At 36.2% G+C, this 12,653-nt stretch overlaps 1 protein-coding gene across 1 annotated transcript in view; it reads left to right on the top strand.

The window, feature by feature from the left end:
• The window catches only part of LOC150088628 (putative lipid scramblase CLPTM1), a 179,904-nt gene that overhangs the window by 119,275 nt on the left and 47,976 nt on the right, over nucleotides 1-12,653 (top strand). Inside the window, exon 8 of the mRNA XM_090369595.1 lies at nucleotides 4,810-5,048. Coding sequence (XP_090225721.1) covers nucleotides 4,810-5,048 — 239 coding nt within the window. The remainder of the gene's footprint in view (nucleotides 1-4,809; nucleotides 5,049-12,653) is intronic.

Here is a 12,653-nt window from a genome sequence, read left to right as displayed (position 1 = left end):
GGAGGGAGCTTCAAAACTGCTTAATTCCATACGTTGAAATTTACAAAGATCTATCAAGCAAAAGCAAACAAACCCAAATTACTGATTTTTTAAAGAGAGAGAAGATACATGAAATCTAGAATGGAGGGGAAGGTTTTGATTATATGGAGGGAGCTTCAAAACTGCTTAATTCCATACGTTGAAATTTACAAAGATCTATCAAGCAAAAGCAAACAAACCCAAATTACTGATTTTTTAAAGAGAGAGAAGATACATGAAATCTAGAATGGTGTATTTTTGTTAGCTTTAGGAATGTAACCTACAACCTTTTGTACTGGTTCTTAGTCCCGTATAACATGGTTTTGCACTACACGAGATTTTATAGGAACCTAACTACCCGTGTTATACGGGTAGTATTTATAAAGGAATATAAATTAGGAGAGAAGGAAAAAAAGTGGAGGAGCAAAAAAACAAATAAATGACAAGGACAGTAGAGGAAACTGAAGATATATATAAAAATTTTGAAATATTAAAGGACAAATAAAGCCAAATTAACATAGCAATAATGCAGATTTGTTCCTTGGGGTTTGTCTTATTCTATTTTCTTTAGTGGTAAGTTTATTGTTTCTTTTGTGTTATTTCACATTGTTTTGGCTTCAGCGTTAACAAGTGGATGCCACTCTAAATTTTACCTTATTGACATATTAAATTGGCTTTATTTACCCTTAACTTAATATTTCAAAAGTTTTATACATATTTTCCTACCATGTATCTTTATTTTCCTCTTCTGTCCTTGTCATTTATTTATTTATTTTTATTATTTTTTTTATTTTTTTTCCTCTTCTGGTTTTTTTCCACTCCTAATTTATATTCCTTTATAGTTTACACAATGTGTTGTTGGATTTTGCTTTATGCTGTCACTTACATTGTGTTTATCTATTTTTTTAATTCCCTTTTCTAAGTATAATTCTTGTTTCTTTTCTGTGTTTAATTTGTATTATTATGTATGTGTAGTTTGGATAAAATGAGAAAAAGTGACATATTAGCATTAGCATTAGTAGAGGCATTTGATGCAAGAAAGCAAGCTTATGCAGCATCAGCCAAAAAAAAAAAAAAAAAAAAAGCCCACTTCCACTTCACCCCTCTGTTCGTTCAAAATACCTGTCCAGCTGAGCCTTAAACTTATTTAGGCTATCAACCTCCACCACAAGGGATGGAAGTCTGTTCCACCAACCAACCACCCGCTGGCTAAAGGCAAATTTCCGCACGTCTATCCTACATCTGTCTTTCCTCAATTTGAATTTATGCCCTCTCAGGTGATTTTTCTGAGCTAGAGGAAGAATCCCATCAGCATTGAGCATGCTTAAACCATTCAAGGCTTTATACACCTCTATCAGATCACCTCGCTGGTACCTAGTCTCCAGACACTGTAATTTGCAAAACTTAAGCCTTTCTTCATAAGAGCACCCCTTTGTTCCATTCACTAATCTTGTTGCCCTTCTCTGTACTCGTTCCAGCAGCTCTACATCCTTCTTGAAATGAGGCCTCCAGACCTGTATACAGTACTCTAGGTGTGGCCTGACCATCGCCTTATACAATGGAATAATCACCTCCTTATCCCTGCTGGAAAAATTCCTGTATATCATTGACAATACTCCATGAGCTACTCTTGCAGCCCGTCTGCACTGCTCAGAGAACTTCATATCTGCCTGCACAACCACCCCTAAGTCCCTTTCATTCTCTACCACTGTCAGTGTAGTACCACAGAGTTGATACGTTGCTCTGGGGTTGCTGTTTCCCATGTGTAGTACTTTACATTTGTCAATGTTAAACTTCATTTGCCACCTCTCAGCCCATCTGCTCAACCTTTCCAGATCCTGTTGCAGCAGCATAGTGTCCGTAGTGTCCTTGACAACCCTGCCAACCTTTGTATCGTCTGCAAACTTGGACATTAAGCCGGATATACCATCATCAATATCATTTATAAATACAGAAAACAATAATGGACCCAACACTGAGCCCTGAGGGACTCCACTAATAACATCAGTCCACGATGAGCAGTGTCCATTGATTACCACTCTGTCTTCTCCCCCTCAACCACCCCTTTATCCATAGCAGCAATTTGCCTCCAATGTCACACTGCTCCAATTTGTGTAGCAGTCTTCCATGTGCAACAGTATCAAAAGCCTTTCTAAGATCCAAGTATATAATATCAATATATGGAGATGCAGGCTATTTAAGCTATATAAGTTATATGGCAGATGTATTGAAGTGCGCTAAGCAGCAGCAGCAAAGGATACAAAAGAGTATATTTAAGGTTGAAGTAATAAAGTGAGAGAAAAAAAGAGCTAACAGATGGAATTGTAAAGATCACAAGGTGCCAAAACTAATAGAAAAAGGATAGACAGAAAGAAGTATTAAAGGTGGAAGATAGATAAAGAATGTGAAAAACCTATATGATAAATCAAATTATAGGAAATTTAAGGCTGAGTTAATCAGCCTCTGTAGCCGAGTGAGCGGGAGTGCAGTAGCACACGCTCTGAGTAGACCGGGGGTTCAAGCCCCTGACTGCTGAATACGGTCGATCTGCCAACCCACACTGGACCAGCGTGGCAGATTATGGTCCATTTTCCCTCAGCATGAATTGTTGAGGAGGCTTCCATCCTGCAGTGGGTTGATAATGGCTGCACTTTACTTTTAGTAAGCCAATTTAGAAGGAAAGAAGCTATAAAGGAAAAAATTATCAATTAATTGCAAAGAAATAGCAGGCATCAAATAGAAGGTGGAAAGATTTTTTGATGTTATAAAAACCTAAATATATAGAGCAAGAAAAGTTAAAGTTAAGATACAGCAATACCCCACATAGCACTGATAATTGGTACCGACACTATTCCGTGCTGATTGAGATATAATTATAATGGGTTTTAATTGAATGCGTACCAGAGAAACAGTCTATAAACAAATTATAATAAATCTATAAACAATTTGCACTTAATAGCTAATTAAAAGGATTTGAAATTTAAAAGAATATTTCAAAAATTTTATTAATGAAAAGGTAACATCATGAGAGATGAGAAAAAAGCTTTAAAAAAGTAGTTGTTTATTTAGGTATTTCAATAATGAAGTCTGGTGAAGCCATCTCTTCTTTTTCTCGGCGTACAAGTCTTTGTAGCATCAAATCCCATTTTGTAAAATTTGCCGTATCTTGATGCTACGTTTAACATTCAGATCTCCATTCGTAATCGCTTGCAGGCCATGTCAACCCCCCCCAAAAAACTTTCTCCAGTGTTATCCACTTCAGAATTGTTTTCGTCTTCTGCATATGCAGTTTGCTCATCAATTTCAAGGAGAGTTGCATCATATAAGTTGCATGCGAGTCAGTGCAGTCACGTACATTGGCAGTGTCCAAAGTTTCAAATCCCAAGTCTTTTCCGACTTTCACAATGTCTTCGGCAATTATCTGAACTTGCGATTCAAAACCAGTGAAATCGTTAACAAATAGGGCAGTGATTTCTAGCCAAGATGCAGATATATTTTCGATCATATTTAAAGGGGTAAAAAATAAATTTTGAAATGAAAAGTTTGAAAACTATCATGTCGTTTCATCAGGATGGAATTAAGAATACTGAACGCTGTTGCACGTTGCAGCTGACTGCCTGAAAGGAGCTATTGTCACATGTGCATGGTAGACAATAGAGTTGGCACCACAGCATATATGTACCGTACTTAGGGTACGACAACACAGCATATATGTATAGTACCTGTCTAGGCTATTGAATGAGTTTTAATATGTACAGTAAATTTTTGACTTAAACTTAATTGAAAACCGTGTTATAGTGAAACCCGTACTGTTTGAAGCCGTGCTAAGCGGGGTATTGCTGTATTAGAAATATTTGATGCATGCCATAAGATGGATACATAATGCAGGTATTTCATTGGAGGACTACACATGATCAAACTGCTTTTCTGTGCCTATGTATAGTTATGGAAGAGTCTGGCTTTTTTTTTTTTTATTATTTTTACCTGATATTAAAGTGTATAATTTTGGTAAGAGTTTTAAAAATGCTCTAAAAGCCACTCACGAACCTCACCCCTTTAAAATTCATGATGGGAAAATTTTATAGGAATATTGAGTATGATGTTTGGTGTTATAAGGAAAGAGTGTGTGTGCGTGGTACCAAGCCAAACTATGGTAACTCTGCCTTACAAGGAAAGACAGTGAGGAATGAGTATATCAAAGGAAGTCTAGGTATGAGGTTAACTGAAAAAAATGGGGGGGGGATGCAGGAAAGTAGACTGAGATGATCTGGCCACATGAAGCAACAGCTAGAGAGAGCTCACTGAGGTTGTGGGAGAAGATATGAAGAGAAAGAGCAAAGAAAACATGGTAGAAGATAGTGAGGAAAGATATCAGAGAAAGCATAACAGATGAGAATTTGGTCCAAAGCAAGAGGGGGGGAAGACTATAAAAGCTGGCCTGAAATAGATGGGGTAAGTCTTATGAAAAGAAGATGAATAGTTAGTTTGTAGTTTAACTCTATCTTTTAACTTAGTATGTAATTCATATGATAAAACTTTTTGTAAGGCATCAGTAACATATAACTAATACAAAATGTGTTAATTCAGATAGAACATGAATTGCTTTGTTATATGCAAGCATGCTTCATACTGAATTTCTAGCGATTATATTTCATGTTATGCTGTCACTTGTAATTTGACTAATCATAGTTACTGCTAACAGTCTTCTCAGTTGAATTATATGATAAAAATGTATCCTGCACTTCTCAAATTTTTTCATAAAGATATACATTTTTTTTTTTTTTTTTGTAGGACACTTCCTGTACATTTTACTTTTCAGCCATTGTCTCTCTTCCGCTGGCAGTTATATACAGCCCAGGCAATGCGTTCTCGGTGGACATCATTTCTTGGTCAGGACTTAATGGAGGAATCAGATGAAGAACAAGACTCTATGAAGGAAACTTTCCTTGAGACTTCTCCACTTTTACTTGGGCTAACTTTTGTAGTGTCTATTGTTCACAGTATCTTTGAATTTTTAGCCTTTAAGAATGGTAAGTATTTTGGTTTCATTTATGCTAAAATTGGTATTAATTTTTAGTTGAACTTCTTTGTTTTGTCATATATTTATTTTATTTATTTATTTCTGATCTAATTTTATGCAATTGGCTTCGAAATTACCCAATCTGTAAGCAGATTGGGTAATTGGGACAAGATGAGAAAATATTTTTAAAAATAAAATCAATTTAAAAAAATCCACAAAATAATTGTTAACTTTTTTTTTTATGCAGTAATATCCTCTTCATATATGTATTTATCACTTGATTAAATTTTATGCGTAAATACCGGATAACTGAGACTAACAGTTATGGCCCTCTCTGATTTTAAAAGCAGTTATCATTCTTCCATCTGTTAAAACTGTCGAAAGTTGTATTTAGGTGTCCAAATCTAAGAAAATATGAATTTATGTCGAATAGATATTTTTCATTCACATACTTAGATATGGATGAAAAATAGTGGAGACCAGTTTGCCAACAATCATCTTAAAAATCAAACTGAAAACAGAATTATTTTTTCTTACATGTCAATATATTTTATCCATTTTTTTTAGCTTCACCTTTTTTAAAATTGTCCCAAATACACTATTTGACAAAATTAACAGAACACCTAGAAAACATGGTGTAAATCGTGTAGCTTACAAAGAAGCAGGATAAAATTTGGTAAGTATTTGGTAAAATTTGGTGTACTGTAGAATAACAATGAAATGAGGAGGCAGTGAGAAACTTTGGACAGGTATAAAGGACATTTATAGGGGTTGTATACCAAAAAGGTTGCATTATAGAAATTGATACAAGATGCTCAAAAATATGTTCACATTACACCAGTATGGCTTAATGGCTGAACAGGCCTGACAGCAGTGAACCATGCTTAATATAAGGGTGTGTATAAGATTCTGTGGCAACAACTCCCATTCTTCCACCAGTGCAGACCTGAGCTCACAAAGTGACTGAGTAGTTGGCTATCGGCATGCAATGTGATGCCAAGTGTCACACATGTTCAATCAGATTTAAGTCTGTTCATCATGCAGGTCATGGCAGTTATTGGATATCTTCAGCTTAAAGATATTCCTCCACCAATTGAGCTCTGTGTGCAGTGGCATTGTTGTATGAAAAGAAAATCTGGGACAACCGCACTCATAAAAAGTCGCACACAGGGTTTGAGGATCTGTTCTCAGTACCTCTGCACAATTACAGTACCCCTATCAAAAACACAATGGGTCTGGCCATTGTTCTTTATTCTACTCACACAAGAACTCCACTGTAAGTGTCCCTTTTCTGATTTTGAAGGTATGGTACCAAATTCTTCATTTTCTCCAGATGAAATAATGTCTAGAATCTGTTTGTAAGCTAAAATGGGACTCATAAGAGAACAGACCTGTACCCCACTTTTCAGAGCTTCAAGTCGCATGTTTATGGTGCCATAAACATGCGATTAGCTCTGTGGTGGTTTTGGGGGGAATAATGGGATACAAACCACTGGCTTCCTTGTATAGAATGTACTTGAATGGAGCCTTCTTAACAGTCTTGTTGGAAATGTTTTCACCTGTGCCTGCAGGAATCTCTTGAGACAGTTGATAACAACATCATAGGGTTCTGTCTTGTTGTTAGAGCCAGATAGCAGTCTGTTTGATGTAGTTCTTCTTTTAATGGTTCCTCTCTCCTGAAACTTCTTCCATAGTGCCAAGATGACACTGCATAATACATTTAGCCAACGTGCCACCTCAACCTGCCTGGCTTCAAGTCTCCAACAGCCCACCATCTCAAAAAATCATCTAAACGTTGATGACTTGCCATTCTGAGTACTGCAGATGTGTCTATCCCACTGAGCAAGCCAAAAAATGGGAATGAAGTGATGTCGCAACCAGTGTTTTTATAGGCATGAATAATTTGCATAATCTGCGGCTCTGTTAGGTAGTAGATTGATTTTTATTTTATACTTGGAATTTGCATGCCAGGATGCCTATAGTATCAAATATTCACCTTTGGTGACTCTTCACAATAAAATAATTCCTGAAAAACATTTTGTTCTGTTAATTTTGTCGAGCAATGTAGAACTGATGTCTTATTCAATACAAAGCATTGCATAAATTATTGGTTCTTAACTTATGGGAATGAAATAAAATATGTGACACTAATCAATCATGTGAAAGATTAAGTTGTTTTTTGAAATGTTGCAATTATGCATTTAATAGATTAGTGCCACTTATTTTAGTTAGTTCTCATAAGTTGAATAACTATGTAACACCTTTCTCCAACTAATTTGGTTTTGACTATTTTTTGTTTTATTCATAATTTTTAGCATCACCTTTTAAAGTTGCCCCAAATAGAACTGAATGTCTTATACAATATACGATGCAATAAATGTTTAGTTGAATTTAAGTAATTTAAATAATGGTTTTAACCTTCTACAAGAAGAGTCAGAATTGACTCCAGTCAAATATTTCTGCTTATCACAATTCTTCACTCCATTTAGCTGTGTCATTTTCAGTCTTAAAATGAGGCTGGGATTTAGATCTTATCCGTTTGGTAAAACAGTAGTTTTCAAAATGTTGAATGTCCACCTGGGTTGGGATGGGGTGGTGATGGTTTCCAGGAAAGTTATATAGTAAAATTGAATTAATTATAGTACTGGATTTATGATGTCAGTGATTTTTATACTAAAGACAAGCAGCGTGCCATCATAGACTCAATTAAAATTTATTGTGGCTATATTTATTTGTCTTTTTACAGTCTGTGAATGACAAGTCAGTGGCATCACTTTATGACTGTCATAACATGGTATTCTTGAAGTCCATACTGTATTGTTGTGTTGGGCTAAGTTTGAATGGGTAAACAACAGCTGAGAGGTATTCTGTCTCTACATGGTTAAAAAGCTTCACCCAGTACACCTTGAAGGTCTGAGAATAGACTGCAATTAGGTGCACTTGCCAAACACTTGGCTGATAGTGGGAACTATCAGTAAAATATGTGTGTACTTTGTGAAGATGGTGATGCACTGTGCTTTTTCTTTACCGTGAACCAAACTTAATTTTGTGCATTGTTTTTTTACAAACACAACCTTTGCAGCTTCTTGCACTGTTTGAAGACCAGTGGTACAAACAGCTGCTATGTTTATCCTCAACTTCTGGCAACATCTTCAGTTTCTGGATGAAATGCGGGACTATTAAAAACGAAAAACTTTTTAATTTCTTTCACAAATGTATGTGGTTTCAGTAGTTTTCTAGTTACTTATCTGCCTTCTACATCTCATTGGAACCATTATGGGTCTCCATCATATTTGTTAAATGACAAATGTGACAAAGTTTAATTGAATTTTTTGCTGCTGATGACCATGTCATTGGCAGATAAATTTTATTATTACAAGAGGAAAGATTAAGATTCCGATTCTGGTTTGAATAAAGACAGTGAAGGCTAGTTCAAGTGAAGAAACAGTAAGTAAAAAATCCTAAATGCAGAAATATGATACAAAACATGTTTTGGGTTTGCAAATATTGATTTAATGGAGAAGAAAGCTACAGCGCTTATTTTTTAATAAAAATTTTGGCTACAGATGTCATGAAGCCAAATAAATTAGAGGCACTTTGAAATAGTTTGTGAATTTAATGAGCAGAAAGAAGCCTTTTGCCAAAATAACTGTTACATCAAAACCATTGCTTTCATCATTTTAAATTGCTTACAGAATTGGCAAATGTAAAATATCTCATTCAGTTTGAGAAAGTTTAGTGTTACCTGTGCCATTTATACTGTAAAAAATTTGATAAACTGCATGACAAAGAAATCCAGAAGGTTCCACTTGCAGATAATAATTTGAGAAGAAAATTAGTGAGTGATATTTCATTAGACCTTTGTGATCAATTTCTTGATCAACTTAAAGTTACACGTTTTTTATTGCAAGTAGATGAGGTAGTCAATGTAATTAAAGATGTATGTGTAATTACTGTGTTCAGTATGTGTGGGAAATAATATAGAGGAGGAAATTTTACTTTGCAGATACATTAATAGTAGAACTACATCATTGGAAGTGTTCAGTCTAATTAACCATTTTCTAGAGGAGAGTGAAATTGTAAAGTCAGAAAACAATATTTGGCTGACTGAGCCCAGTTAATCTCTGGATGAAATGCAAAACTTCAGACACTGTTAAAAATTAAAGCTCCTCATACTATCTAGAAAAATTTCCTTATTTCTTTCATAAATATGTGATTTCAGTTCCAGTATAAGTGATGTTCATTTCCACTCAAAATTTGCTAAATCCTATTTATGTTTTTAGACAATCTCGATTGTCAGTTGCCTCAACTACCATTTATTTAATTTGTCCAAATTATTTGATCTATGAGATCTTTTTTTCATTAGCATTAGCATTAGTAGAGGCATATGATGCAAGAAAGCAAGCTTATTCAGCATCAGCCAAAAAAAAAAAAAAAAAAACAACCACTACTCCCATTTCACCCCTCCGTTCATTTGAAATACCTGTCCAGCTGAGCCTTAAATTTGTTTAGGCTATCAACTTCAACAACAAGCGATGGGAGTCTATTCCACAAACCAACCACTCACTGGCTAAAGGCAAATTTCCGCACATCTATCCGACATCCGTCCTTCCTCAATTTGAATTTATGCCCTCTCAGGTGATTATTCTGAGCAAGAGGAAGAATCCTATCGGCATTGAGCATGCTCAAGCCATTCAAAGCCTTATACACCTCTATCAGATCACCTCGCCGATGCCTAGTCTCCAGGCTCTGTAATTTGCAAAACTTAAGCCTTTCTTCGTAAGAGCAACCCTTTGTTCCATTCACTAATCTTGTTGCCCTTCTCTGTACTCGTTCCAGCAGCTCTACATCCTTCTTGAAATGAGGCCTCCAGACCTGTATACAGTACTCAAGGTGTGGCCTGACCAATGCCTTATACAAGGGAATAATCACATCCCTGTCCCTGCTAGAAAAATTCCTGTATATCATTGATCAGACACCATGAGCTACTCTTGCAGCTCGTCTGCACTGCTCAGAGAACTTCATATCTGCCTGCACAATTACCCCCAGGTCCTTTTCATTCTCTACCACTGTCAGCGTAGTACCACAGAGTTGATACGTTGATCTGGGGTTACTGTTTCCCATATGTAGTACTTTACATTTGTCAATGTTAAACTTCATTTGCCACCTCTCAGCCCATCTGCTCAACCTTTCCAGATCCTGTTGCAGCAGCATGGTATCAGTAGTGTCCTTAACAACCCTGCCAACCTTTGTATCGTCTGCAAACTTGGACATTAAGCCTGATACACCATCATCAATATCATTTATAAATACAGAAAACAACAATGGACCCAACACTGAATCCTGAGGAACTCCACTAATAACATTAGTCCACGTTGAGCAGTGTCCATTGATTACCACTCTCTGTCTTCTGCCACTCAACCATCCCTTTATCCATAGGATGTCAGAACCACTAGGACTCCAGAAGAAAGGATTTTGTACATGTTATCTACCAACATTTTTTTTAATTGTTTGGATTAAGTTTCAAAGAATGAGCATTCCTCCCTCATTGTAATTTTTATTTTCACTCAATAAAATTATTCTTTTGCAAATATTATCTGTGTCTGTGTGGATAGAGATATGTGTAAAAATAAACTGTTGAGGATAGACATATTTCTGTATAGCTTTTTCAAGGGGAAAATATCTATTTTAATTTCAAAGAAGAGCAATATGAACAGAATAAAATCAAATTGTCAAGTTCTTGATATTCACAAGTTACAGTTTTTGAGAAAATAACATAATCATTGCAGATAAAGTTGACAAGACTTCAAAAGCGAGCACATACACGCGCGCACACGCACACACACACACACACACACACATGTTCGGGCCCCTACTTAATTAATGAAAATTGCAAAAAGAGGGGACAGCCAAAGACGCTGGGCCTGGAGGCAATTGCCCTTCCTGCCTATATGGTAGCTATGCCACTGGAATCAACCACTACTCATCTCAGTTTCAAATGTGGTACTTGTGCATATTTCCACTCTAATAGAGACTGTCAGAGACTTGGTAATTTAGAATCTCCTCTCTTTGACCTTCTATGGCTTAAAATCTCTCTACAATACTCTGTCAAAAATTCATCTGATGCCTCTATCATTCTCCCAACTGCACTAATTACTTAAAAATAATTGACTTTCTCTCTTTGAAACTTGACTTTCTTCAGTCCCCAACTTTGGACCCAGCATGTCAAGAAACTGAGGCCTTTGCAATTTATGCAAGGCCATACTAATGACCATGCACAGATTGTTTATTTATCTACCAGAATACTAGACAATCCTAACACACAGCCAACATGCTTGACCTTTTTCTCACAACCCTTCTAAGTACACAGTTGAGGTGAGTAATCCTCAAATCACAACTTGGTGATGGTCTCTTTTACAATGGAACCTTTCCCTCATGACCATTCTCAACATTGTGTTGTTTGGAATTAGAAGAATGCAAAACATGTTGATCTGCGATATTTCTTTTCTTCTTTTCCTTGGTCAGATGACTGTTTCAAATCTTCTGAGGCCAGCCAACATTTGCTCAGATTGACTCAGTGAAATTATTCTTCAAACGATGACATCCTTCATTTCACACACCACCTTAAAACCTCATCCTTTAACTAAACCATGGTTTTTCATTAAATGCAGTAAGGCTGTTCAAGGTAAGAATGTTGCATATCGCAATTGGCTTGTATCCAAATCTCCAGGTTCATTTCCTGCCCACATCAAAGCTTGACAATTGTAAAGTAGTTATTAATCAGTCCAAATAAATTTCTGATAGTACAAGATTAGTAAAGTTGCTTCTTATCCAAATGGTATTCGAGCATTCTGGTCTCTTGCCAAAGCTACTGATCACAACTTTTATTATTCTTTATTCACACCTCTGTCAAAACCAAATGGTTCTATTCCCGCTTCAGCTAAAGATAAAGTTCACAGCCAGCATCCTACTTTTCTTCTAAGTCATGTATTAATGATCTTGGTAAACCAACTCCTACCATTCCCAGTACAGCTCTTTCTATGCCTGGTGGTCTTCTGTCAAAACAATGTCAGAAGAATTTTGAACAGTCCTGATCTGTTGTTATGTTGTTATTTGGTTTTTAGGAGCACCAGCAACCAAGGCCACACTACTCATTTTAAGGGCGGTACTTGTGCTATGTCCACACTGGTTTCTGCTTTAGGAAGTCTTCTCAGAAACTTCCATCTCAGAATTTCCCCTGCATAAAATCAGTTTATCCCATTCTGTCAAGTTAATCTTTGCCACTATCATTCTCCAAACTCCACAAAACACTCAGAACTCTACTTTCCCTAGTCTAACTTTCCTAACAGTGAAGTAATTTTCCCTCTTGATTTTAATGTGTATAACCCTAGCTAGTTTTGGTTTTCGTAGATCCAGCTGGTAGTAATACAGAACTTATGCCATCACCTTACACAACTTGTTACCAACCTACTAGAATACCAGACAGTCTTAAATAAACACCTTAACACTTGATCTGTTCTTTACCAACAACCTTATGTTGGTGTTCTTCTAAGTACCTCAGATCACAATTTGGTAATGATCTTCTTTAGTGGTCTCTCTCTCTCTCTCTCTCTCT

This window comes from Mastigoproctus giganteus, chromosome 3 (genome assembly GCF_048544385.1).
Source record: "Mastigoproctus giganteus isolate SK-2022 chromosome 3, ASM4854438v1, whole genome shotgun sequence".
Taxonomy (NCBI): domain Eukaryota; kingdom Metazoa; phylum Arthropoda; class Arachnida; order Uropygi; family Thelyphonidae; genus Mastigoproctus; species Mastigoproctus giganteus.
This window is presented reverse-complemented; position numbering and strand designations above follow the sequence as displayed.